This window comes from Simochromis diagramma, unplaced genomic scaffold (assembly GCF_900408965.1).
Source record: "Simochromis diagramma unplaced genomic scaffold, fSimDia1.1 OVJJ01000421.1, whole genome shotgun sequence".
Lineage (NCBI taxonomy): Eukaryota > Metazoa > Chordata > Actinopteri > Cichliformes > Cichlidae > Simochromis > Simochromis diagramma.
In genome coordinates, this window is record NW_024387250.1 from 4,143,194 (window position 1) to 4,168,736 (window position 25,543).

General features: G+C 38.2%; 2 protein-coding genes across 5 annotated transcripts in view; both read left to right on the plus strand.

Moving 5' to 3' along the window:
• Window positions 1–249: 249 nt before the first annotated feature.
• abcc2 (ATP-binding cassette, sub-family C (CFTR/MRP), member 2) lies at window positions 250–23,874 on the plus strand. The gene is made up of 32 exons (XM_040001986.1): window positions 250–782; window positions 4,103–4,279; window positions 6,209–6,349; window positions 6,430–6,567; window positions 6,750–6,872; window positions 7,178–7,233; window positions 7,319–7,574; window positions 7,728–7,915; window positions 8,233–8,410; window positions 8,887–9,141; window positions 10,430–10,495; window positions 10,654–10,791; window positions 10,875–11,021; window positions 11,103–11,187; window positions 11,305–11,371; window positions 11,694–11,820; window positions 12,443–12,619; window positions 12,943–13,110; window positions 14,568–14,751; window positions 14,985–15,120; window positions 15,262–15,364; window positions 15,450–15,669; window positions 18,514–18,668; window positions 19,618–19,773; window positions 19,856–20,055; window positions 20,171–20,297; window positions 20,414–20,515; window positions 21,528–21,671; window positions 22,519–22,677; window positions 22,768–22,934; window positions 23,191–23,385; window positions 23,492–23,874. Exons 1-32 carry the CDS (start codon window positions 738–740, stop codon window positions 23,619–23,621), a joined length of 4,710 nt encoding a protein of 1,569 aa, XP_039857920.1. The 5' UTR covers window positions 250–737; the 3' UTR covers window positions 23,622–23,874.
• Window positions 23,875–24,689: 815 nt separating this feature from the next.
• The window catches only part of LOC120715145 (canalicular multispecific organic anion transporter 1-like), a 49,756-nt gene continuing 48,902 nt past the window's right edge, over window positions 24,690–25,543 (plus strand). For 2 of the 4 annotated variants that reach the window (XM_040001982.1, XM_040001984.1), the window contains exon 1: window positions 24,695–25,117. In XM_040001982.1, coding sequence (XP_039857916.1) covers window positions 25,073–25,117 — 45 coding nt within the window. In that variant the 5' untranslated portion in view covers window positions 24,695–25,072. Of the gene's footprint in view, window positions 25,118–25,543 lie in introns of all 4 variants that reach the window. The other 2 variants (XM_040001985.1, XM_040001981.1) reach the window with 2 other exon arrangements.

Here is a 25,543-nt window from a genome sequence, read left to right on the forward strand (position 1 = left end):
CTTTCAGCAGCCTCATTCAAATGCATGACTACCCAAATATAATCAAATTGCTTTTGATCCGATTGAATCTGACTTTTGTTCCACAAATGAGTCTCGGTTCAGAAGACAGTGAAGACGTGCTGAGGAGAAGGGGAAACATAACAGGAAAAGGGGTCTAATGAGACCACTCCCTCCCTTTCCTGAAACACATGCCCTTTGGTGGGCTGTCCCCCAACACTGCAAAAACTGCATGGTAAGACTTATGCAAGGCCTTCTCTTTTGTGAGAAACCCATCTGCACGACATGTTGAACTTTAGACACGTGAGTGTGGAGGAGTGTCTTTGTGCTGGTGCAAAGCTCGATGCTCAATGACTTTGCTAAATCTGTTGGATGTTCTCAGTGGCTCATTAGGAGAGCTGTAGTAGACTTTTTGAAGACACTGTTATCCAACTAAAGAACGTCTGCCGAAAAAGAAAGAAATCAGCATTCGGGACATGACTATCAGTTCTTCTATTCTTTACACCAATCCAGTATAAGTGTCTTTTCTCTGCAGAGGGAATAAGCAACTTTTTCTTTCAGCTTAAAAGCCTCATGGATCAAAGTCCTTCACAGCCACATCCTGTAATTGTCAGTGGAGTGTGGGCGGACAGAGGAGAAAGCAGCAGTATTTGAGTCAAACGCGGCAGTAGCGGAGCAGAGGGTGAGAGGAGTCGGGTTGTCCGGTCAGCTGAGGTCGACTGAAGCCATCACTGTAAAGCATGTGTGCGGCAGCTCTGAAGGAGTACTGTGGGTCCATTTTTTGGGTGAGTTTAACAAACAGAAATAACTAAGAAGTAAAAAAGTAACTTTGAAGAATTGAGGAAAACTTGAAGAATTTAGGTAAATTGATTCACTGTGGCCTCCAGTGTTTTTAGCCTCTTGAGATTGAAAAACACTCAATAAGATGATGCAAACACATATGTTTAGTAACCTACAAAGTAAATTGTCTGGAAAATAAGTTGAGAATTGCAAAAGATAGACACAATATCTTAAAACATCATGCCAGAAACCCGCTGATGTCATAGTGTAGCCAGATGTTTGAAGTCCTTTCTGTGCTTCTTTCTATGCTACTGTATGACAAGAGAGAAAATCTAACCTATTTAAAAGGCAGCATACATTGAAGACTTTGTCAGAAAGATTACACAATAATGAACAGCTGTTCATTGTTATCATTATAGAAGGCCATGCTTCCTATTTTTCATAGGAAGCATGAAGTGGATTTTCCAAGAATACAGAAAAATAGATGATTAAGTTTTATACAGAATTTTATCATAAGCAGCATCAGCATTTCCTCCCCTTTACACATAGTAGAATAGAATAGAATAGAATAGAATTCAACTTTATTGTCATTGCACATGCACAGGTACAGGGCAACGAAATGCAGTTTGCATCCATCCAGAAGTGCTTTAGTGATATAGATATATTACAATATATATTAGCAATAATATAGATATGTGAGTATATTACAGAAATGGGTCTATTATGATATGTTATAATGTACACGGTCTGAAGTATGTTGTGAATATTCTATAACTATTAGTATGTACAGGCTGTAGTGAGTACAAGCTATGTACAGGCTATGAACAGGATATAAATATGAAAAACTATACAGAATATGAAATAAATAACTTTACAGAATCTGAGATATACAGCTATACAGAAATGGGAACTATGCAAGTTGTAAACAGTTGTAGGATTAAAGATTATCGAATGTACAGAATGATTATTTACACAGAGCTATACAGTAGTGCAGTTAAGATAAGTGAGGATGTAGATAGTTTCTACAGAGGCTATATAAGGTGCTAGTGGTTGTGAGTGGTGGTTCAGTCCATGTTATTATTGTGTGTTTGAGGGTACAGTTGTCCATTGTGGGTGTGTGTATGTTCAGTCCATGAGTTTAACGTGGGTCAGATGTCAGGAGGCAGAGTTCAGGAGTCTGACAGCTGTGGGGAAGAAGCTGTTCCGGTACCTGGTGGTCTTAGTCCGGAGGCTCCTGTAGCGCCTCCCAGAGGGCAGGAGGGTGAAGAGTCCATGTGATGGGTGACTGGGGTCTTTGATGATTTTCCCAGCCCTTTTCAGACACCGCTTCCTGTAGATGTCTTTTATGGCAGGAAGTGGTGCTCCGGCGATGCGCTGGGCAGTTTTCACAACCCTCTGCAACGCCTTCCGGTCCGAGGCAGAGCAGTTCCCGTACCAGACTGTTATACAGTTGGTCAGGATACTCTCGATGGTGCAACGATAGAAGTTCACCAGGATGTCTGAGGACAGGTGGTTCTTCCTCAGAGTCCTCAAGAAGAAGAGGCGCTGGTGAGTTGGTCGTCCAGGTGAGATCCTCGGAGATGTGGACTCCCAGGAACTTGAAGCTGCTCACACGCTCCACAGCCGTCCCCTTAATGTGGATGGGTGGATGTGGGTCAGCATTCCTCCTGTAGTCCACGATGAGCTCCTTGGTCTTCTCGGTGTTAAGCAGCAGGTTGTTTCTGTCGCACCACTCAGCCAGACGATCCACCTCCTCCCTGTAGGCGGCCTCATCGTTGTCACTGATGAGGCCAATCACCGTGGTGTCATCTGCAAACTTAATGATGGTGTTGGAACCATCAGCAGGTCTGCAGTCGTGGGTGAAGAGGGAGTAGAGGAAAGGGCTCATCACACAGCCTTGTGGTACACCGGTGTTCATCGTGATTGTAGATGAGCAGCGGTTATCCAGCCGGACATGTTGGGGGCGGTTGGTCAGGAAGTCCAGTAACCATTTGCAGATGAGGGAACTGATGCCCAGGTCTGTCAGTTTCCTGATGAGTTGTGAGGGGTGGATTGTATTGAATGCTGAACTGAAGTCTATAAACAGCATTCTGGCGTAGGTGTTGTTGTTGTCCAGGTGTGAGAGGACAGAGTGCAGTGCGATGGAGACTGCATCCTCTGTGCTCCTGTTCTGGCGGTATGCGAATTGGTGGGGGTCCAGGGTGGGGGGGAGACAGGATTTGAAGTGTGCTAGGACCAGCTGCTCTAAGCACTCAGTGATGATGGGGGTGAGTGCTACTGGGCGGTAATCATTGAGGCAAGATGGGTTGGAGTTTTTGGGTATCGGGACGATGGAGGTGGATTTGAAGCAGGCCGGTACCACAGCGTGGGCCAAGGACAGATTGAATATGTCTGTGAGCACTCCTGCAAGCTCCCCAGAACACGCTCTGAGAACACGCCCGGGGATGCCATCAGGGCCTGCAGCCTTGTGGACATTGATCCTGCTCAGCACCGCTCCTACATCGGTGGGGGAGAGAGTCAGAGGTTGGTGGTCTGGCGTCACGTCTGCTTTGGTTGTGGTTGTGGGGTTCCCTCGCTCAAAACGAGCATAAAAGTTGTTGAGCTCGTTGAGGAAGGAGACATCAGAGGATGCGGGGGAGGGTTTGGTGGTCCTGTAGTGTGTAATGGTCTGGAGTCCTTGCCACATGCGTCGGGGGTTGGAGTTGGAGAAGTGTTCTTCTACCTTCTTTTTGTAATGGTGTTTGGCTTTTTTGATGCCCTTCTTTAGATTAGCCCTGGCTGTACTGTAGGCGTGTGCATCTCCTGACCTAAAGGCGGATATGTAAATATATAGATATAGTAAATATGTGACAGGCCAGTAATCACTAGGACATGACGTAACCTGTGACTCGGCCACAGCTTTAATTCTGTGTTATTATAGATTTTTAAATAAAAACACTTGTTAAAGTACATTCAGATATGTGTCGCTTCAGTCACATGATGTTTGCTTCAAAAGACAAGTTAGTTAATACAGTAATACATTAGCCATTAAAAGAGTTATTATGTATCGCTGTTAGCCACCTTCAAAAAGAAAACACAAAATGGTAAGGATTGCTGCTTTTTTCACATAAGCTACCATGTTATACTTCTAGTTTGAACTGTTTGGTCTGACGATAGTTAAACCTCGAACCATTTCTAGACTTTTTCAAAAATAATTTTACACATTAAACTTTTTAATCTGTGATAAACGGAGTCTGTGCCTGTGATTTAATATTGGTGGGAGATTGATGAGATTTGCCAGCAGGATTTTGTGATGCATGTGTGTTTGTTTGTATGTGCCCTTCAGAATGCTTCTTATCTGGAGCGACCAGACCCAGACCTACCAGTATGTGTGGAACAGACAGTTCTTGTCTGGATACCTCTGGGCTTCCTGTGGCTCCTTGCCCCGTGGCACCTGGTGCCTCTCTTTAGAAGGCCAAAAGTAAACACAAAGCACCTGTCCAAGCTTTACATCTGCAAACAGGTAAGAAATACTCTCTGATAAAGACATCCCATCAAAAACACAAATGCTTAATTTTATAACTCAGCTGCCTGTTTTTTGGTTTCAAATGTTTACACCACGCATCTGCATTCTGGACCTTAACATGGAAAAATTGTCTTTTCTGTCGACATTTTAAACACTTTTTTTCAGAATGTGAATGTAAGATAAGGTTCAGCAGTTAAAGTTTGTACATCATTTTGTACAAACACATGCAAGGAAAATTCTCCTATAAGGTTTGTGAATTTATTATAAATGCATGTACTGTGTATGTGCTGTTCTTTCGTGGAAAGGCCAAGAGATCCACACCAGAAGAACAAAGAGATGTGTCATTCCTGCACTCTGTAATTTCAGCAGAAAGGCAGGCATCTGTTATCAGCAGAGGTGTGGACTCGAGTCACATGACTTGGACTCGAGTCAGACTCGAGTCATTAATGTTATGACTTTAGACTTGACTTGAAAAAATGTTCTAAGACTTGTGACTTGACTTGGACTTTTACACCAATGACCTGGGACTTGAATTGGACTTGAACCGGTTTACTTGAAAAGACTTGATATTTCACCCCAAATATAAAATTTAACATGCATATTATATAGAGATTGAAAATGTGACGTCATTCGGGGTAAAACCGCAAAGGATTCTGGGAACTCGTGGCAAGAGGTACTAGCGCACGCAGGCTTTCAATTGAAATCACAGCGATAAAAAAGAAACACAAAAATGTGAAGAAGCTGTTGTATTATTAACTGCAATAGACAGGTGTCATGCCAAACTAGGTATCCCCGACAGAATTTGTTTCCCCTGCGTCGGGAGCACACGCTGGACTGTCCAAATCACGGACAAACAGTATCCCGCATTGTTGATTTTTAGTTTACAAACACTTCTTATAATGACTAACTACTCCTGACATTTTTGAGATCTTAGCTATTTATACAACGAAGTTATAGTGGGATACAAATAATATCAGGCTGGTCCTGCCACAATTTGTTCCCCGTGTGTAAATCACGGACAAACAGTATCCCACATTGCTGATTTTTCGTTCACAAACACTTCTTATTATGACGCATTTCTCCTGAAACTTTGGAGGATTTAGCTCTTTATATAATAAAGTTACAGGAGAATAAAAATAGTTATTAGCCAAAATGTTTATGGTTTATTAAAATAATCCCATCTGATACCCCGTGAGCAATAAATATATAATTTTCTGTTGTAATCCTCAAACTGAATGGTAATGTAACGATACTAATTTTTCACAAAATGAAAACATCAGTACTTCCTGCGTGCTCCCAGCACAGGGGAAACAAATTCTGTCGGGGATACCTACTTTGGCACGACACCGGTCCTACAACCGCATCCAAGAATAACATGCAGCTTATCTCAGAACTGTCGGTGAAAATTATTCTTGGAGCTAGGTTTAATTGAGCTGCATTTTAAAGAGGTGCAATTTCACAATTTGTGTATATTTTCTAAGTTCACTATTTTGTCATGTGTTGAGAAAAACACAGATTTAAAAATTACATGGTCTAATATTTACATTTAGCATATAACTGCAACATGCTTTTTTTCGTTTTTTTTTTTTTTAAAGACTCGAAAGGACTTGAAATTCAAAATTTCAGACTTGTGACTTTACTCGGACTTTTACACCAGTGACTTGAGACTCGACTCTGACTTGCCTGACATTACTTGAGACTTGACTTGAGACTTGAGGATAAAGACTTGAGACTTACTTGAGACTTGCAAAACAATGACTTGGTCCCACCTCTGGTTATCAGTTCTCCAAAACCTTGAAGGGAAGAACTCAGTTTGTTTTCCCATGAAAACATAAAAACACAGTACTGGTTAAAATCTATGAAAAGGCATTTTTAATAAAATAACATGATTTATTCTCATGTCTGGTCTGTGTTTTCTTCCTTCAGCTTGTGGCGTCTCTGTTGTTCCTGACGGCCATAGCACACCTGGGAGTCACACTAGGAGAAGATTTTGGTCCAAACAGTGACCAATCTTCAAAAAATGCTGGTGTATACTACGCAAATCCAGTTTTATTTTCAGTCACTTGGGTAAATTGAGCAACCTTTATATTTATTTATTTAAATTTGAAAGGATTTGTTTTTATGTTCTGATGTGTCTTCTTTGTTAGATCCTTGTCCTGCTTTGCCATGAAGGATTAAGACGGGAAGGAGCAATAGACTCTGCCTCTATTTTCCTCTTCTGGTTGCTCCTTGTAGTGTGTGACATCTTTCCTTTCCAGACCCTCCTACGAGAGGCTCTCAGACTGGTATGAGTGAAGACATTTGATCAAGTTGGATTAAAGTAGAAGACAAATAGTAGATTTACTCAGACATGGTGCAATAACTTGATATGATTGACTTTTAGCTCTCCATGTGTTGCATAACACACCATTTTCATTTTTCTTCGGGACCCTTTAAAGTTTTTCTTTCTCTCATTTTTGGCAATTAGGGCGAGGTCCGTGATGTCCCACGTTTCAGCCTTTTCTACATTTCTTTTGGGCTTGAACTGATTTCATTAGTTCTTTCTACTGTGGCTGATATTCCCCCAGAAGCTAAAGACTTTATAAAAAAGGTACCCTTTATTTGTTGTTCATTTTTGTTTGTTTGTTTTCAGAGGATTAAGTTCATAAGCATATATTAACGTCCTAAGACCTGAACTCTTTCATGGCACACATTTTCAGTTGTTCTTTGCTATTTGGGCTGATTGGGACCTGATGAATGTAAAAACAAAGAATTACCAGATTTTTTTTACTTGGTTTCTGAGAGCAAAATTTAGAATTTTGGTCTAGACAACCCAAAATGTGATGTCCACATATGTGGAAGCCAGGCCCTAGGAGGTTAAATATGATATGATATTGCACTTTTTTTTATCCACAGAATCCTGAAGCAGGTGCAGCATTTTTGAGCAGAATCACATTCAACTGGTTAAACAGGTAACATTAAGGTCACTACAGTAGGAATCTTAACAAGCACCTACATATGTGCTCCATGTCTTCAAAGTTCTCATTGTTTTTACAGTATGGTCTTAAAAGGCTACAAACAACCTCTGGTTCAGGAGGACATGTGGGATCTGAATGAGAGTGATAGCACTGCTTTCATCAATGAGCGTTTCCAGCATTTCATGAAGCCTGAGTTGGATGCAGCTAGGGTCCGATTCCAGAACAAGATGAAAAAGAAATCAGCTAAAACCAGAGACAGTGCCCAGGAAGACCCACAGCAAAATGGGCTTTCCAGTGGTCTGGGGAAAGGAGTCAGTCAGGATGTACTAATGATGGTGAGAGCATTTAATCAAAATCACTTCCACTCACATGTACACTATATTGAGCTACAGTCCAAACACATTTAATTAACACCACTAATCAACATCACTATGTTTTTTTTTCTGAATAAATCTCATCAACTGTGCTTAAACAATCTGTTCCTTTAGGAGGAAATGGGGAAGAAGGAAGATGAAAAGAAGAAAAAGAAAAAGGACAAAAAGAAGGAGGAAGAGAACTATCCCAATTCATGGCTCATTGCCACCCTTTACAAGACCTTTAAATGGATTCTGATCGAATCTGCCTTCTTCAAACTTGTGCAAGATGTGTTAACCTTTGTCAGTCCTCAGCTCCTTAAGTGAGTAAAGTATTGCAAAATATTACAGAATCAAAAGTACAGAAACACATAAGAACAGTGTTGCTTCTGTTGCCCATGTAAACATTTTTAAAAATCCATTTAGCTGTCCTTGAAGGTTTTTAAAATCAACATTGTCAAAGCCTTTGGGTTAACTATTCACTATTTATTGATCAGTTTAAACAACTGATAACAGGAGTGCCTGAATGGAAAGAGAAAATTGCTAAATAAGTGTTAAAAAGGAAGCAGGAAAGAAGTGAAGGACACATAGTAGAAAGTGTTGAGATGCTATATCCATACGTTTTCTTTTTTTCCCCTAGATTGATGGTCTCCTTCACTCAGGACAAATCCAGATATGCCTGGGAGGGCTATTTGTATGCAGTGTTGCTGATGGTGGTGGCTCTGCTGCAGTCTCTGACCCTGCAACAGTATTTCCAGCGCTGCTTTGTGTTGGGCATGAGGGTTCGCACTGCACTTATGGCTGCTGTGTACAACAAGGTAAAACAAACGGGATTGATAGAATGACTTTTGTTTGACTTTGGTGTAAAAAAAAATCAAAGACTACGTAATATAAATTACTTTAACATATCAGAAGTCATAAATTACCAGTCATTGCTTTCTGCTTAAGTTAATTGTCAGATGCTTTAGTTAAAAATCGCTTTCATCAGCACATGAGTACATACTTATCACTTACAGGATAAATCTGTCTGCTCTGCCAGTAATACTTTCACTAATGATCTGATTGATTAACTCTACGAGTTCAAAAATCATTTTTGGCAACAACCTCACCTTAATTGTGACGAATTATGATGCAATTAGAATATATATTTAATATATATATTTATATTTTATTACATTTTTCTTGCAATTCTAATATACCAGGAAATGAAGAAAATACTCATTCTAACATTGCCAAAAACTTCATGTACCTGCCACTTTTTGGCTGATATGCTTTTTTAAATTCCTTTTCTAAGGCATTAGTGGTGTCCAATGACACTCGTAAGGAGTCAACAGTAGGGGAAACGGTGAACCTGATGTCAGCAGATGCCCAGCGCTTCAATGATGTGACCAACTTTATCCACCTGCTGTGGTCCTGCCCTCTGCAGATCATCATATCCATTGTTTTCCTGTGGCTGGAGTTAGGGCCTTCTGTGTTGGCAGGACTGGGAGTCATGGTGTTAATGGTTCCAATCAATGGATTTCTGGCAACCAAGGCCAGAAAACTCCAGGTTAGCAGAGCTGCCAAATCATTTCTGTGTACAATCAATAGGTGTCTGAACAATGACACACATTTTTGTAGGTTTGACTTTCAGGTTTAAGTCAAGAGGCTTAACAAAATTATTGCATGCATTACAAGAATCTTTTTTTCAGTCCCCATTTTTTTAGAGGCCCAAAGTAAGTATAGTAGTATCAAAATGATACTCCAATAAGCAGAGCTCATTGGAAGGAACTCAACATGATTCATTGATATATAGGATTTCATTAAGCTATTCAGCGATTAGAATCTGAGAGTCCATCACAGAAGAACGGAAACCCAGTGGTAATAGGAATTAGGGCAGGACCCACCGGGGTCTAGAAGCTGTTGGTAGAGATGAAGATGGAGGCTTGGATGGAACCCAAGTAATAGAGGTGTTGAAAGATGATTGGACTAGACCAGTGATGTCAGCAATGAGCTGGACAGTGTGAGAAAGTAGAAGTGATGTAAAGCTTTGATTAGCCACCAAACACCTGGGAAGCAGATAGACGTGTGTCTAAAAATGTTCCTTAATAAACTTCCATATAAACTTCATTTGTTTTTCCTTGGGTAGGAAAAAAACGTCACTTAGAGTCTACCGTTAAGAGGGTTTACAAAAAACGGCAAATCAAATGAAGAAGTAGAGAAACAGAAATCAGCCAAACATGATGGAGACAATGGCATAGGCATGCATAGCTGCCAGTGGGACTGGATTGCTACTGTTTATTGATGATGTGACTGGTCATGAAGGTAGCGTGATGAACTGTTAGGTATACAGGGCTATTCTAAGTGCTAAATGCTCAGAAACCGAATGACTGACACTGGTTCAGTTCAAATGGGTAATAATCCAAAGCATATCAAGAATTTCTAAAGACAAAGTAATGGGATATTCTTCAATGGCTGAGTTAGTCAACTGCTGTCAGCCCTATAGAACATGCTATTCACCTACTGAAGGCAGAAAGAGTCACAAACAGTGAGAAACTGAAGATGGCTCAGGCGTGGCCTGGCAGACAATCTCAAGGGAGGAAATAAAGCATTTGGTGATGTCCATGGGTTATAGACTTTAGCGTCCGTGGACTAAAGAAACGATTGTCCATTTATTTAAAACAGTCCTTATATTTGAAATTGTGTTTACTTTGAGTTACAATAAATATCAATGGCTTTAATTTCCAAACACTTAATGATTAATTTGTTTAATGTTTTAATCAAGGCTGAAAGTCTGCATTATTAATGTTAATTTTCTGTATTGCTTGTTTAAAGAGCTACATTGTGTCTCTTTTCAGGTAGAGAACATGAAGTTTAAAGATGAGAGAATGAAAATCATGAATGAACTTCTAAACGGGGTCAAGGTGAGCTCCCTTATTCAGTGTATCTATGGTGTATGTAGATGCCTTCCTTACATGTAAGGCTTTGATGCTTCATGAAACTGCATTCAGTAACTTGGACCATAAGTGCTTCCTTCTGCCTCACTGCCTCCTCACTGTCTTTTTCTTTTGTCTCCCACCAGATTCTGAAGCTGTATGCTTGGGAGCCATCCTTCCAGAAGCAGGTGGAAGACATTAGAGGGGAAGAACTAAAAGTCATGAAGAAGTTTGCCTACCTGACAGCCGTGTCTACCTTTATCTTCAGCTCTGCTCCAGCTCTGGTGAGTTCTGTGAAGGGATGTCATTGTAGAGACTAGATTCCAGTGGTAAACAAACTTTTTTCTTAAACTGTCTGTACTTGCAGGTTTCTCTGGCCACGTTTGCAGTATTTGTTAGTGTGAGCAAGGATAATGTGTTAACTGCTGAGAAAGCTTTTACTTCCATCTCTCTCTTCAACATCCTCCGATTTCCTCTTGCCATGCTGCCCATGCTCATTGCTTCCATTGTACAAGTAAGTGAACAGAACTAGATGAGACACATGTATCAATCATCACATGTAAAATCAAACTTAACCTGTTCTTTGAATTTTCAGACAGCAGTGTCTAAGAAGCGCCTGGAGAAGTTTCTGGCAGGGGAAGACATCGACAGTGACATTGTGCGCCAAGACCCCAGTTTCAGTATGTTCACCATTAGAATTTGCACTTGTTCTACAGCTGAAGATTGAAGCTTAGTCACAGTTTTTATGTGTGCGGATCATCTGTTAAGCTCTGTCTTGGTCTGTGTTCATTTTTTAGATACTGCTGTGAGCGTATGTGATAGTTCCTTTGCTTGGGAAAAAGATGCAAAGCCTCTGCTGAAAGAGTATGTCTGTGTTGGTCATCAAAAAGTTACTAGTTAACTTAATTAACTGTGAGATGTTGCTTCAGGCACTTTTTAAAGGTTTTTCCTGTCTGGCTAAATTCAAACTCAGGATATGTTTAAAAGTTCACACAAATTTTCGTTTTCAACATATGAAACATCATCTGTGTCCTAGTTTAAATTAAACGTAGGGTTTAAATGATTTGCAAATCACTGCGTGCTTTTTTTATCCAAATGGTACACTATGTTCCACACATTTATGAAACACAGTTGTATTTTTCCTACTGTTTTTACAGTAATGACCATATTTATTATGTGTGTCCAGTGTGAATTTGGACATTGAGCCTGGTCGGTTGGTTGCCGTAGTGGGAGCTGTTGGGTCAGGAAAGTCGTCTCTTATGTCAGCCCTCCTTGGAGAGATGCACAGTACCAAAGGTTTTATCAACATTAGGGTAATGGCTTTTTTCCCGTTTGTATCTGACAGTGTGCGTTAAAAAAAAAATCTTTTATTTCAATTATTTTCTTTAGTGTATCAAATGAAGAGCCTTTTCTTATTTCTCCTCAAAACTGATTTCATTGGGAGATTATTATTGTTTATTTAAAGTTTTTATTTGTTTTTTAAATGTAAAGAACATTATTCTTGATCAATGATTTTCTGGGTTTATTTGATGAGTAAAAGTATGGAATTGCCATAAACAGAAGTCAGTAAAGTCAACTGGAAACAGAATACAATAAAGAGCAAAAGACTATTGAAGAGAGCAAAGATATTTAAAAAAAAAAAAAAAAGGCAGAACATACATTATTAAAATGTACAGACCCTAAGATTTCAATGAAACTTGTGTTCTAAACCATCAGTTCTTAGGGTGTTTTTAAATCTTTAAAAGGTTGAGAAATGTAATAACAGTTCCTTGTATGTCTCCTTCTTACACAAGTATCTCTAGTTCAGGTATTATTTCCTCCTAGCCAGTGTAACATTTGTTCTGGATGAAAAACTGCACGAATGCCAAAATTTCTATGGCAAAATAAAAGGTTGGTTAGACATCAGCAAATGAGTTTCACTGTATTTCTTTCCAGGGTTCTCTTGCTTTTGTGCCACAGCAAGCCTGGATTCAAAATGCCACTTTGAAGGATAATATCTTGTTTGGATCGCCACATGAGGAAGAGAGGTTCAAAAAAGTCATACAGGCCTGTGCTCTTGCCCCAGACCTTGAGCTGCTGCCTGGAGGAGACCTCACTGAGATTGGAGAGAAGGTGAGTTGCACTTTGAATTATTCAAGTTTTAGGTTACACAAATATTTTTATCTTTATAAAGATTATGTATATGGTTTTTATTGTTTGTAAAATATTTATTGGTGATATTTTCAGAAATAAAAAAAATCACATTTACAATGTAGATGTCTGAACTCATGTATCAAATATGATGCACTTGGCATTACAGGGTTAATGCTATATTGAAATGTTGTTCTTGTGCTGAAGGAAAAGCTTCTTTGCATTTAAAAGAAGCTCTGTGTGGGGTTTTTTTTAACCTATTTTTGCCTCTGCTTTTCTTTTCCCCTCCTTTCTTCTCTTCTCAGGGTATCAACCTCTCAGGGGGTCAGAAGCAACGTGTGAGTTTAGCCAGAGCGACCTACAGTCAGGCTGATATCTATCTATTAGATGACCCTTTGTCTGCCGTGGACTCTCACGTAGGAAAGCATCTCTTTGAAAAGGTTATTGGACCCAGTGGAATACTTAAAAACAAGGTTTGTGCTTGACTGCTTGTATTGTGATCAACATTAAATATTTCACTTTAAAATAGGTATTATTTGGAAACCGGGCATGTAGTTTGTAATGGAAAAAACTTTTTAACCAAAAGTTGCTGTGTTCGTTCCTTTGGTTTGTTCCTATATAAAATTTTGTTTTGTAGGCTCACCAGTCAACTCTGTCTGTGAAGGTTCTCAGTCAACCAGGACATCGTAGTCTAAGGAGCTTGGAAAGAAAAGTGTCTGGACTTCTTTCACCTCTCATCCAAGAAGCTTCTTCAGGTTCATCCCAAAGACAAAACTCCTAAAGACTGTAAAACTTAACAATGTAGTACATGCTGTACAGTGTAGCGAGGAATGCCCAGACCTCTACATTGGAGAAACCAAACAGCCACTTCATAAACGCATGGCACAGCATAGAAGCGCCACCTCCACGGGACAAGACTCAGCAGTCCATCTGCATCTAAAGGACAAAGGTCACTCTTTTTAGGATGCCAATGTTCACATTTTGGACAGAGAGGATGGTTTGAAAGAGGAGTGAAAGAAGCCATCTATGTCCACTGTGAACGGCCATCTTTGAACCAAGGCGGTGGTTTACGACACCAACTTTCTGCCTTCTATAATCCAGCTCTGAGACCCTTCCCAGATGCCTTAATGCCCACTCATATCCTGGGCCATCTGACCTCAGGAAATCACATGATAGGGTGGGGCGAGGTTTTACAGCCTGTTTATCCGAAACCTTGGCTGATAGTGACCTAAACCCGTTTTTATGCCTTGGCTCATGTGTTTAGGTAGAGGATCATCAAGGGGTCCTTTATCCCTCTTTGAAGGGAAACTCCCACAGGGCTTAAATCTGGGACTCACCACCATTTGAACTGAAGAAGCTCCTCGGATGAGAGGTGAAACGTCTTCAAGCAACTTAAAGAAGTCCAGACGTTTTTCTTTCCAAGCTCCTTAGACTATGATAGAAAATATCACAAAAGTTTGATAACTTTTTAAATGATTTTAAATGATTAAACCAACTGTTGTGAATTCAATCTATGAGCTGCAATTTGTTTTCTTTCAGTTTAAAATAGTGTATTTGTGAATTTTTTTTACATATGCACTATTTTATAATTTTTCTAAAATACCATTTGATAAAAAAGTTTGGATGTTTTGTTAAATTTTTTTAAATATTGTTGGGTGTATATTTAATTCTTCTAATAATTGTCGAGTGAAACTAAGCTTAAACTGATTCAACTGAATTTAGGTATATTTATTCTTATATTAATAACTATCTCATTCAACATATTTATTAATGCTTACTTTAAATTTAATTAATATGCTTTATTACTACTTCTGTGACACCTTCTTTATCTGATAGCCGATACAATACAGTACATATGAATAATTTTATTTATTTGGCTTAAGTAATTTGCGATTTCAAACTTCAGTCTCATATATCTCTGACCATACAGACTCGTATCCTGGTGACTCATGGCATAAGCTTCCTGCCTTTCGTGGATGAAATAGTGGTTTTGGAGAATGGAGTCATTTCTGAAGTTGGATCCTATGAAAACCTTCGTGCCAGTGGAGGAGCTTTTTCTAAGTTTCTCGACACATATGCCACTGAGCAGAACAATCAGAGAAATTCAGAAACAGGTAATTACAACCTTTTCTTAGTATATTAGGAATATAATCTGCACACATTGCTTGTTTTGTTAGTTTTACAACCAAAATCTATGCTAAAATTATACATCACAAATATTAATTAATTAATTACATTTCGTTTCTCATCTTTTAAAGATACTTTGTTTTGATGTTGTTCACATATTGACCCAAATACCATAAATTACTGCCACATATGTAAAACACCATTTATATTGTTAATTTAGGTGAGGGCCAGGACGCAGAAGACTTTGAGCTCATCCCAGGTGGAGACGATGCCCAACCTGACGGTGCTTTGGAGGACACTGTATCACTTACACTTAAGCGAGAAAACAGCATCCGCCGCAGCCAGCGCAATGGCAGGTTCGAGCTTGTTAAAGTTGTTGATTAAACCAGGGAAACGGCTTGTCTCAAATAGCATCTTTAGCAGAATGTGCAACACATATGGACAATATGTAATAATTTAATCATGTTTTACCAGATCATTTTTCTCACCTTTTTTAGTGTCAGATTAAGAAGAAATACTTCTGTAAAAAAATCTGCAAATGCTGATGAACCAAAGAAAGGCCAGAAGCTTATAGAGAAGGAAACTATGGAAACAGGACAGGTAACACAATGTTTTTCTACAAATAGCACAAGATTACAACAAATAATAGCCTGTTTCCTGAGTGCCGTCTCCCACTGATTTCCAGGTGAAGCTTGCAGTGTTCCTGCAGTACCTGCGAGCCATGGGCTGGGGATATTCTGCCATGATTTTCCTGATTTACTTCATCCAAAACGCTGCTTTCATCGGTCAGAATTTGTGGCTGAGTGACTGGACCAGTGATTCTGTGCAGTACTACAACATGACATACCCTTCCTGGAAGAGGGACACAAGGGTGGGAGTGTTCGGAGCTCTTGGAGTGGCTCAGGGTAACTGAACACTGAATCCTTTTCTATTTGCAAATATTTTCATGTAAATTAAGTTCAAGGAACTGTATGTCTTGGAGAAAGAAAAATTCCCCACCGTAAAATTTGGGATCATTATTAAATTATTAAATCATTATTATCATGGTTTAGATACAACCTAAACATCCAGTTTTGTATATTTTTATATGTGCTATAGTTTTTATCAGGAGGTCATATTTAAGAACTAGATGGGTATAAATGAGTAAATATGAGTAAATATTTTGAGAAATTTCTTTGCAGACTTACAGTGATCAAGAGTTTTTGGGGTCCATGCTGTCATGTGTCAGTCTGTGGCTGGCAGAGAGCGGACCCGAATTGCAGATACAGAGACAGGACTAATCTCTGAACAGTTTTATTACCGGGAACTCAGGGAGAAAAATACAAAACTACCAAAGCACAAGCTAAACATGAATCAGACACTTACTGGTTACAAACAACCAGAGCATGCACATAGGGAAAGCTAGTTGATGTGACAAAGACCAGAGGGAGACTCAGACAATAAGTACACAGCAGGGAATCAAGGCTGAGAGGAATCTAAGTGACCAAAGACAGTAAGCAAAACTTAACATAGCGCAAAAGAGACAAGGGACCATTAAAATAAGACAGGAAATATTGCCTGACAGCAAAATATTATAAACTAAGAACATAAACAGGTATACACTATGACCTTGACAAAAACCTGTGAACTATACACAGACCAAACCAAAACACAGAGACAAGACAAGGACAGAAGATGAGATTGAGATAGTTGCAGAACTAAGGACTAAGAATATAAAAAAACAAAACTTGGGAGCTCAAGGGAAATAAGATTAAACTCAAAAGAGAGAAAACAATAGGACAAGAACATAAAAACTTCACAAAACAGAAATAAAAATCAAAGCCAAAACCATCAAACTTAAAGCACATGGCCCAAAAATCTAGGATCCTAACACATGCGTAGACAGTCATATTAATTACTACTCTTTCTTTCTTGCACATAGGTCTTCCCATCAGTCAAACATATAACATGTGACTTCTCACGGGAAGAAGTCCCGTGAGATGAACGAAGCTCAACCACTCAAATTTTGTTATATTTGATTTTCCCACATACTGATTCTTAATTCTTAAAAACCCATGTCAGTTAGCTTATCATCAGTCTATGGACAATGCAAAGCTTTCAGTAATGTAAGTAATAAGGCAATCAAATCATAGAGTATTAAAGCTGTGAGTCATTTGGGTATTCAATTTTAAATCCTGTGGTCTTGTTGCCCCTATCAAAGACCGTTTTCTTCCTACAGCCATGCTATGATCAGATCAAGTTGCCATGACAACTGTCCCCAGCTTCATTTCTTGATCTCCAATGGCTTCTTCTCAAGATATATGATATGTTATTAAGTGGGCTATACAGACCGTATGTCTGTTCATTTTCTCATTTAATAATCTAACTCATATAAAGGCTTCAACTTATCTCAGTAACTGTGATACACACAGAGGATGCCACACCTGAGATTCAGTTTCTCACTAACAGCTGTGTTATTTGAACAGAAAATAAAATAAACTAAATGTCCGGAGGCCTGGCCGAAAGAAACAAAGATGTGGAAGCAACACAATGGGGCGAGAGACCTGGAATTTCCGTCTCTAAACTACTCATAGTATAAGAAACTAGAGGAAAATAGGAAAGATGCTAAAAAGCTGCTTGGGCTGGGTGAAGGATAAGAAGAGCCTTTTCCTCTAAATAGAAGCTCAGTGGCAGACGCATCTGTGAAAGTAGGAGTAAGTACATAAGTGAAAAAGGTGAGAGAAGAGCACAGAGGATGAGAGAAGAAAGAGGAAGCAAACACAAGGGGACAGCACGTAACACATAATTTCTATAGCATGTTCTTGTTCTTTCTTTATTTGCACTTTAACAGTATTTTTTATACTGCTTAAAGATTTTCTTTCTGTTTACCTGAATATTAAAATAATAAAGAAACATCGTGTCCAGTCGATATGCAACTCATTTTATAACAATTTAAATAGTTAATCTGTTTCTCAATAACATCTTATGCTTATGCTTATCTTATACAATCGTATGCTTACCTTATGCTTGTAGATATACTTGGGTTTTTCCAGTAGACAGTTATTGGGATATTCTGGACTTAAAATATTATTCAATGATGTGTATAAAATTTGCAAATTGTGGTAGAACTTGAAGGCTTGCAGTTCTTCAAGTACTTAAATCATAAAATATCTCATTTCGAATTCAGTGATGTTAAAACCATAAAAGAAAAAGCTAAATTGATGTAGCCCTATTCAACATTTCAGAATAATGCTTGTGCTAACATGGGGCCTAATTTTAGGAACTTTAAGTATTTAGCTAACAGGTAATTAGTGTAAAGAGGGTTTAGAGTGGGTGTCTGTGAGTGTGTGTGTTTTTTCTTCAGAATAAAAGAGAACACAACTACAGTAATTATTCCCTGAAATATTAAAGGCAGGGGTATATTTTCAGCACTTTCCTCAGCAGTAATTAGTGGATCGTGTTAATAGTTTTAAGATGTACAAAGGTAACTGTCTCTGCATAAGACAGACAGACTCGGGTGTACATTGAAATTTTGTACCTCGTCATTTTATTTGTCCCTTTTTTACAAGCTAAACTTTGTCATTAGGAATATTTGATTTTTCAAACTTGGTCCAATCCAGTTAACTTTAGACAGTTAGAATTTGTACAAGTAATTGTTGCAAATGGCATAAAAAGCACACTTGAGTCTTATGTTTAATGTTCCATTCAAAGTGGATTTTTCTTTGTGAAGAGTATAGAATAATTTAGAAACCCTCCTACCTTTACTGCAGGTCTCTTAGTGTTCCTCGGCACACTGCTCCTAGCAAATGCTTCTGTCGATGCATCTCGTATCCTGCATTCAAAACTGCTTAACAACATCCTGCGAGTTCCCATGGTTTTCTTTGACACCACACCTATTGGAAGAGTGGTCAACCGCTTTGCAAAGGTAGCATTTGTATTTCACTTTTTTCACTTTTTAATCATTCCTTTTCTAGATTTCATTATTTTCTCATCCTGTGGCTTTTATGTTTACAAGTACAAGATGCAATTATTTTTTAATTCCTTTTTTCAAAATTAATAGCGGAAGTGGAATGTTCCCCAGTTCTGCTTAAACCTTTGCATACAGTCCTTCCCAAATGCCTCCTCAAGTATACACAAATGTACCCTGGTCTGTCTCGAATTGGTACAGGTGTTAGTAGAAACTAGAGTAAAAAAAAATCAGGATTGGATTATTTTAATGTATTCTGAGTAGCTTGAAAGCAGTGTCATAAGTCATAGTTCAGTTTATATAACAGGGTTTATATCTAACCCGTCTAACAAAAACCAAAGGTCTTGTGTTCTTATCTTGTTTTACCCACCCGCTATGATCGCTATGATCGCCATGATGCAGCTCCAGTTGTAAAAACACTTTCATGCTGTGAAAACTTATTTTAAACTCTTTTACAAAACCTTTGCTTTTAGGATGTCATCCTCTCATCTAGCTCTAGAACCTTCTCTCTTCCAGTGTGCTGAGTAGTCTTTGACCAGTTTGATCTTACTATATTCTATTTATCAACAGAGGTGGCTCACCCACTAAGAGCTAAATTCACAAAAAATTTAATTAGCTTTTGATATATATTTATATACCAACTTTGCCTCAAATTTCAAAGTACACAAAAAAGTTGGTGGATAAACCATTAAAAAAAACACAAAAAACACCTCCTTTTATTGACATTTGCACCAAGTTCCTCATTTCAGCAGGTATTGTGTTTTATTGTGTTATTTAACACTTTTTTTGCTCTTATAATTTCACCATTTTTAATATTACTTTTGATCTTTTTACATGCACTTTATTGATAAAAATGTACTTGACTTGTGTTTTAATAAATACTAACTTTCCAACTATTATCCTAAAGGATATTTTTACTATAGATGAGGCCATTCCTAATTCCGTCCGCTCCTGGCTCCTCTGTTTTCTGGGTGTACTGGGGACACTATTTGTCATCTGCCTGGCAACCCCTTTCTTTGCCATAGTCATCATTCCTTTGGCAGTGATCTACTTCTTTGTACAGGTAAGCCGAAAGAAGAAGAAGATTTGCCTAACTAACTAAGAATAGGAAACTAATGTTGTTTTGTCTTTCTCTCTACACCCAGCGCATTTATGTCGCCACTTCAAGACAGCTGCGGCGACTGGACTCTGTGTCTCGCTCACCGATATACTCTCACTTTGGTGAGACGGTGTCCGGCCTGTCAGTGATAAGAGCCTACAAGCATCAAGAAAGGTTTCTTAAACACAATGAAGTAACTATAGATGAAAACCTCAAAAGCGTCTACCCGTGGATTGTGTCTAACAGGTCAGATATTCAACGGTGTACCTGCAAACACAGAGAAGCATGTGATGTAAATTGCTCATAAAACTGACCCTAACATTTCACTGTTAGACATTTCACTCACTTGTTTACTCAACAGATGGCTGGCCATACGTCTGGAATTTGTTGGAAACCTGGTGGTGTTTTTTTCTGCTCTGTTTGCTGTCATTTCCAGAGATTCTATTGACAGTGGCCTGGTTGGCTTGTCTATATCATATGCCCTTAATGTGAGCCATTAAAACACTCATACCTTTGTCATTATTTCATCACTGTTTATGTATTTGGTAATACTAAAATCCAGCAATAATGTAAACACTGACGTCTATTCTACACTGTTCTGCAGGTAACCCAGACCCTCAACTGGTTGGTTAGGATGACCTCAGAGCTGGAGACCAATATTGTAGCTGTGGAGAGAGTGAGTGAATATACTGAGCTTGAGAATGAGGTATGTAGAATATTTTTAATGACAATTCTCTTTATTAGATGAAACCCTACTGTTATCTTAATAAGGCATGAATTTCAAGATTCCTTCAGGTTGTTAGTTGATTGTAAGCACCACAATGCAACTGGGATAAAAACATAATAATACTAATAATAATAATGATAATAATAATAATAATAATAATAATAATACAATTTAGTACAATATCGTACACGTACACTGGGCTTTAGCTGCTGATCTTGAGTAGTGACACATTGTTACCTTCACCAAAGAGGTTATGTGTTTTTGTAGCATTTACATGCTTGCCGTTCTGTCTGTAAACATGACAGCTGGGAAGTTTTGACTGAATTTTGATTAAACTTTGTTGTTTGAGTTTACAGTGGGATCATGTTAACAATCCACTCAAATATGGCTTACGGCCACCAGGGTCTTCAAGGACAACTTAATGATTTATTGGTTGAAAATGGACAAAAAGCCTTAGAATCTTTGGTGTATATGGTCAACATATAATACTACCATATAAACACCACAGCTACTGCCATTGATTGTGCTGACAACATTTAGATATATAGGGAATGAATAATGGGGACTCTAAATATCAAGTTACTCTGTATCTCTTCTTCAAGGTCAAATAATGACAATCTTTTAATAGGTCAGACTTATATAACATGCCATATATATTTAAATAAACTATGTTAGAAATTTGACTTTGTTTGTATTGGCAACATTTGTTTTATTATGACATTCTTATGTACATTACAATAACAGGTTATAAGTGTTTAAATACATAGCAATTCAAATACAACTATAATGTTGAAATTTTGTTGCTTAATGCATGTTTATGTAGGTTTTGATATTACTATAATATCTTTGTATGTATATGTGAGTGCTTCAATTTAAGAAAAGATATATTCTAGTGGTTATCTTAGCCAGTCTTGATAACGTCTGCATTATTATGCAGACGTTATCAAGACTGGCTAAGATTCATTTATTCTGTTTGTGTTTGTTGTTACAGGCTGACTGGGTAACTGACACTCGGCCCCCACAGCAGTGGCCAGAGGCAGGAAGAGTGAAATTTGAGAACTACAAAGTGCGTTACAGACCCGAATTGGATTTAGTGCTGCATGGAATCACTTGTGACATCGACAGCACTGAGAAGGTACATGTTTGTGTGTGTGTGTATCTGAAAGAGAGACAAAGTGAAAGAGAGAGAGCATGCATGTATAAAGTTCATGCAGGATTTATTAATATGTTAATGATTTACAGAGTAACCTCGTAGATCAAATAGATCAAGATATAGAAAACAATATCTAATATGTTTTTCACACGAGATACAGATTCAAATAATATAAAAATTCTTGTTTTTTGCATGGAGGTTGCTTAAATTATAGCTTTGTTTTTTTCCTCTATCACTAGCTTCTAAAATAATAGCGGTTTCTCAAGTGTAGCTTACAGATGGTAGACTTTAAGTTTATTTTTAGTTGAGTTTAGAAAAAAAATAATTTGTATTTTAATGTAACTTTGTCCTATAAAGCACTGACATTCTGTACTTTAGTTTTTTTTTTATGTTTTACAGTCCAGTCTGTTAATTATTTACTCAAAAAAAAAAGCCACAGAACAAACAGTAATTGATTTTAAACAAACAGTAAAAAATAATGTAAACTGGCAGCTTGTGTCTTTAGTTGTACATCACTCTATACTATAAACAATTGTGACATCCAAATATGTAACTAGCCTATCTTTAGGAAAAAATGTCAAATGACATACTGATAATGTGAAGTGAACACAATGTGAACACCCTGAATACAGTGAAGTCAAAGTAGACAGTCTGTATTGCAACAACATATAAAAGAACAAGATATAGCTCCTTATGTTGTGGAATTATCTACAGTCAGCATTGTTTAATGCCTTTTCTTTACCTGTTGTGACAACAGTTTATGAAAACTTTTTTCAAATATGTGCCAGCTGTTATTTTGATCTTATGTGTTTTCTCTCACTGCATTCAGATCGGTATTGTCGGTCGCACAGGAGCTGGGAAATCAAGTCTTACCAACTGCTTGTTTAGAATTATTGAAGCTGCTGAAGGTTGCATCCGCATTGATGATGTAGATATCTCTAAAATAGGCCTGCATGACCTGAGAAACAGACTCACGATTATACCACAGGTATACACATCAATATAGACAATAACCTTGTCAAAGAATTAAGTATATTATTAAAAAAATACACTGACATTTTTAATCCCATGTGCACAGGATCCCGTTTTGTTCTCGGGGTCACTGAGGATGAATCTGGATCCATTTGACAAGTTCAGCGATGAGGAGATTTGGAGAGCGCTGGAGCTCTCTCATCTAAAGAGCTATGTATCAGGGCTGCAGGAAGGGTTACAGCATGAAGTGGCAGAGGGAGGAGAAAACCTCAGGTGGGTGATAAAATTAACAATAAGGCCTCTGTGGTCATTTGAAAATGATGATGACTTCAAACTCAAACCTAGGGAATGTTGGCACATAAGCTGCAAAATTCTTTAGATGTATAACTTTTCCACACTTCATTAGTCTAAACCTAATGCGATTTTCAAAAAACCATGCATGCATAAACTTTCATATACACATGAGTTCCTTGTGTGCTTTGTGCATAAACCCTCTTAAGATATCAATGCTGTAATACACTCTTTCCAGTGTTGGGCAGAGGCAGCTGCTGTGTCTGGCTCGAGCTCTCCTGAGAAAGTCACGTATCTTAATTCTGGATGAAGCCACAGCAGCTGTTGACCTGGAGACAGACAACCTGATTCAGAACACCATCCGCAAAGAGTTCTCAGACTGCACAGTCCTTACCATCGCCCACCGCCTGCACAGTATCATGGACAGCTCTAGGTGAGTTATACCTTTTCTCTTTACATTTTTGGATGAAATTTTTGGAATTCATGACAATGTTTTTTCTCAGTGGGCTACTATTAAATCCTGTGCTTCTTTCCAACAGGGTAATGGTGCTTGATGCTGGAAAAGTAGTGGAATTTGATTCGCCGAGCAACCTGCTTGAAAAGGAAGGTCATTTCTACGCCATGGCAAAAGATGCTGGGATAACATTAGAAAGCAACACAAATTTATAATTTCTACTTATACTGTTTTTTTAGGGAAGATTTACGGCCACAATTTTTTATGTATGTGTTTTATTTGTAGGTTACATTGTGAAGACTGGATTTTACGTTTATGTAAAGAAACACTGACATATGTATTGTATTTATAGGGAAAAACACAGGGAAAACATATTGTATATGTAACACATTTTATGTGTGAAAAATAAAATTTATTTCTGAAATCATGCTTAACTGGTTTTAATAAAAAAAAAACACTCTTTTTTGACACAATGTTATCAGTTTGTGATTGTGCACTTATTTGTATTTTTATATGACAGCAACATGCAAACATCTTGCCTGTGTAAGATCAGGTTCCCACAAACATGTGTATGAAATATCCAGGAACTAAAAAAATCAAATAATGAAATCAATTAATACTGATCAGGCCTCTGCATCCATTTACATCCATCTATTAAAACTGGCTTTGGAATGGATAAAACAGGCTAATATTAGGCTTCGGGAATGGTCTTCCCAACCCTAACCTCAACCTTACTGAAAATTTGTGGATTACACTTAAAAACTGGGTCTATGCTAGGAAACTCACCGATTTGAACTCTACCAATTCTGTCCAGAAGATTGGTCAAATATCCAGCCATAATTACTCCAGAATCTTGTTGATAGCAACCAAAAATGTCACCCTGAGGTGTAACTTACAAAGGGACGTTTGACCAAATATTAGTAGACATGTACTCAGTATGTGTGCTGTACAATCATTCCATCCTGGAAAACGATGACTTCAAAGAAATCAAAAATTACAATGACATTCATATCAATGATGATATGACAACTGTATGTGTACTTATGACAAAGTGGAACTAGAGTACTTTTCAAAACCTTACTGTTTTCAAATATTTATGTAGAAAATAACATGAAAAGGGATCTAATGACCCCACTCCCTCCAAATCCCTAAATGCTCCCTCCCCTTCCCTTTTTCAGTAAGTTTTCCCTCTAACACAGTAAAAAGTGTGTTAGGGGGAAAAGTCTTACATAACTGAGACTTATGCAAGTCCTTCACTTTTTTTTCCTCTCTCAGGAGCTTATTTGTGCAAATTACAAAGCTTGATTCTCTAAATGATTTTGCTTTATCGGTTGAATGTTTTCATTGACTCACTAGAAAGCCTGTAGTGTACTTTTTGTAGAAACCAGGCACAGATTCGAATCTTGTATTCTCTACGCTAATCCAGCACCTCTCTGTTGTATTAATGTCGTTTCTCTGTAGAGGGAATAAGCAACTTGTTTTTCTGCTTAAAAAACCTCATGGATCAAAGTCCCTTACAGCCACATCCTACAATTGTCAGTGAACTGTGGGTGGACAGAGGAGAAAGCAGCAGTATTTGAGTAAAACACGGCAGTAGTGGGGCAGAGGGTGAGAGGCGTCGGCTTGTCTGATCAGCTGAGGTTGACTGAAGCTATCACTGTAAAGCATGTGTGCGGCAGCTCTGGAGGAGTACTGTGGGTCCATTTTTTGGGTGAGTTAAACAAGCAGAAAGACTGAAGAATTAATTCAAACAAACATATCAGACTAGTAACATACAAAGTAAATTGTCTGGAAGGTATGTTGAGAATGACAGCAAACAGACATATAACACCTTATAATACCATGTCAGGGACATGTTGATGTTGAAGTTGGTATTGAAGTTTGTGGTGGTTTTTTTGAAGATCTTTTTTTCCTATACTTTGGAGACATAAAAGGTTTAAGGCAAGGGTAAAAAGCTGGTCATGTTATTGTGTCAACCCGTTCAACACAGATTAGACAAACAAGAAGGTAATGATTTCTATTTGTCACAGCAACTATGAAAGACATCTTCCAAATATGCAGAAAAGAAGATGATTAACTTTCTGGTTTCAGAGTTTCTGGTTTCAGAGAGTTAATCAGTTGCACTTTATGGTTCCCT

What these genes read in the sequence shown, in the direction of transcription:
- abcc2 (XM_040001986.1), top strand. Translation starts at nt 738, where the DNA reads ATGTGTGCGGCAGCTCTGAAGGAGTACTGTGGGTCCATTTTTTGG. An exon ending in TACGAGAGGCTCTCAGACTG is followed by an intron (nt 6,568 to 6,749) that starts GTATGAGTGAAG and finishes TTTGGCAATTAG; the next exon opens with GGCGAGGTCCGTGATGTCCC. An exon ending in TGGTCAACCGCTTTGCAAAG is followed by an intron (nt 18,669 to 19,617) that starts GTAGCATTTGTA and finishes ATTATCCTAAAG; the next exon opens with GATATTTTTACTATAGATGA.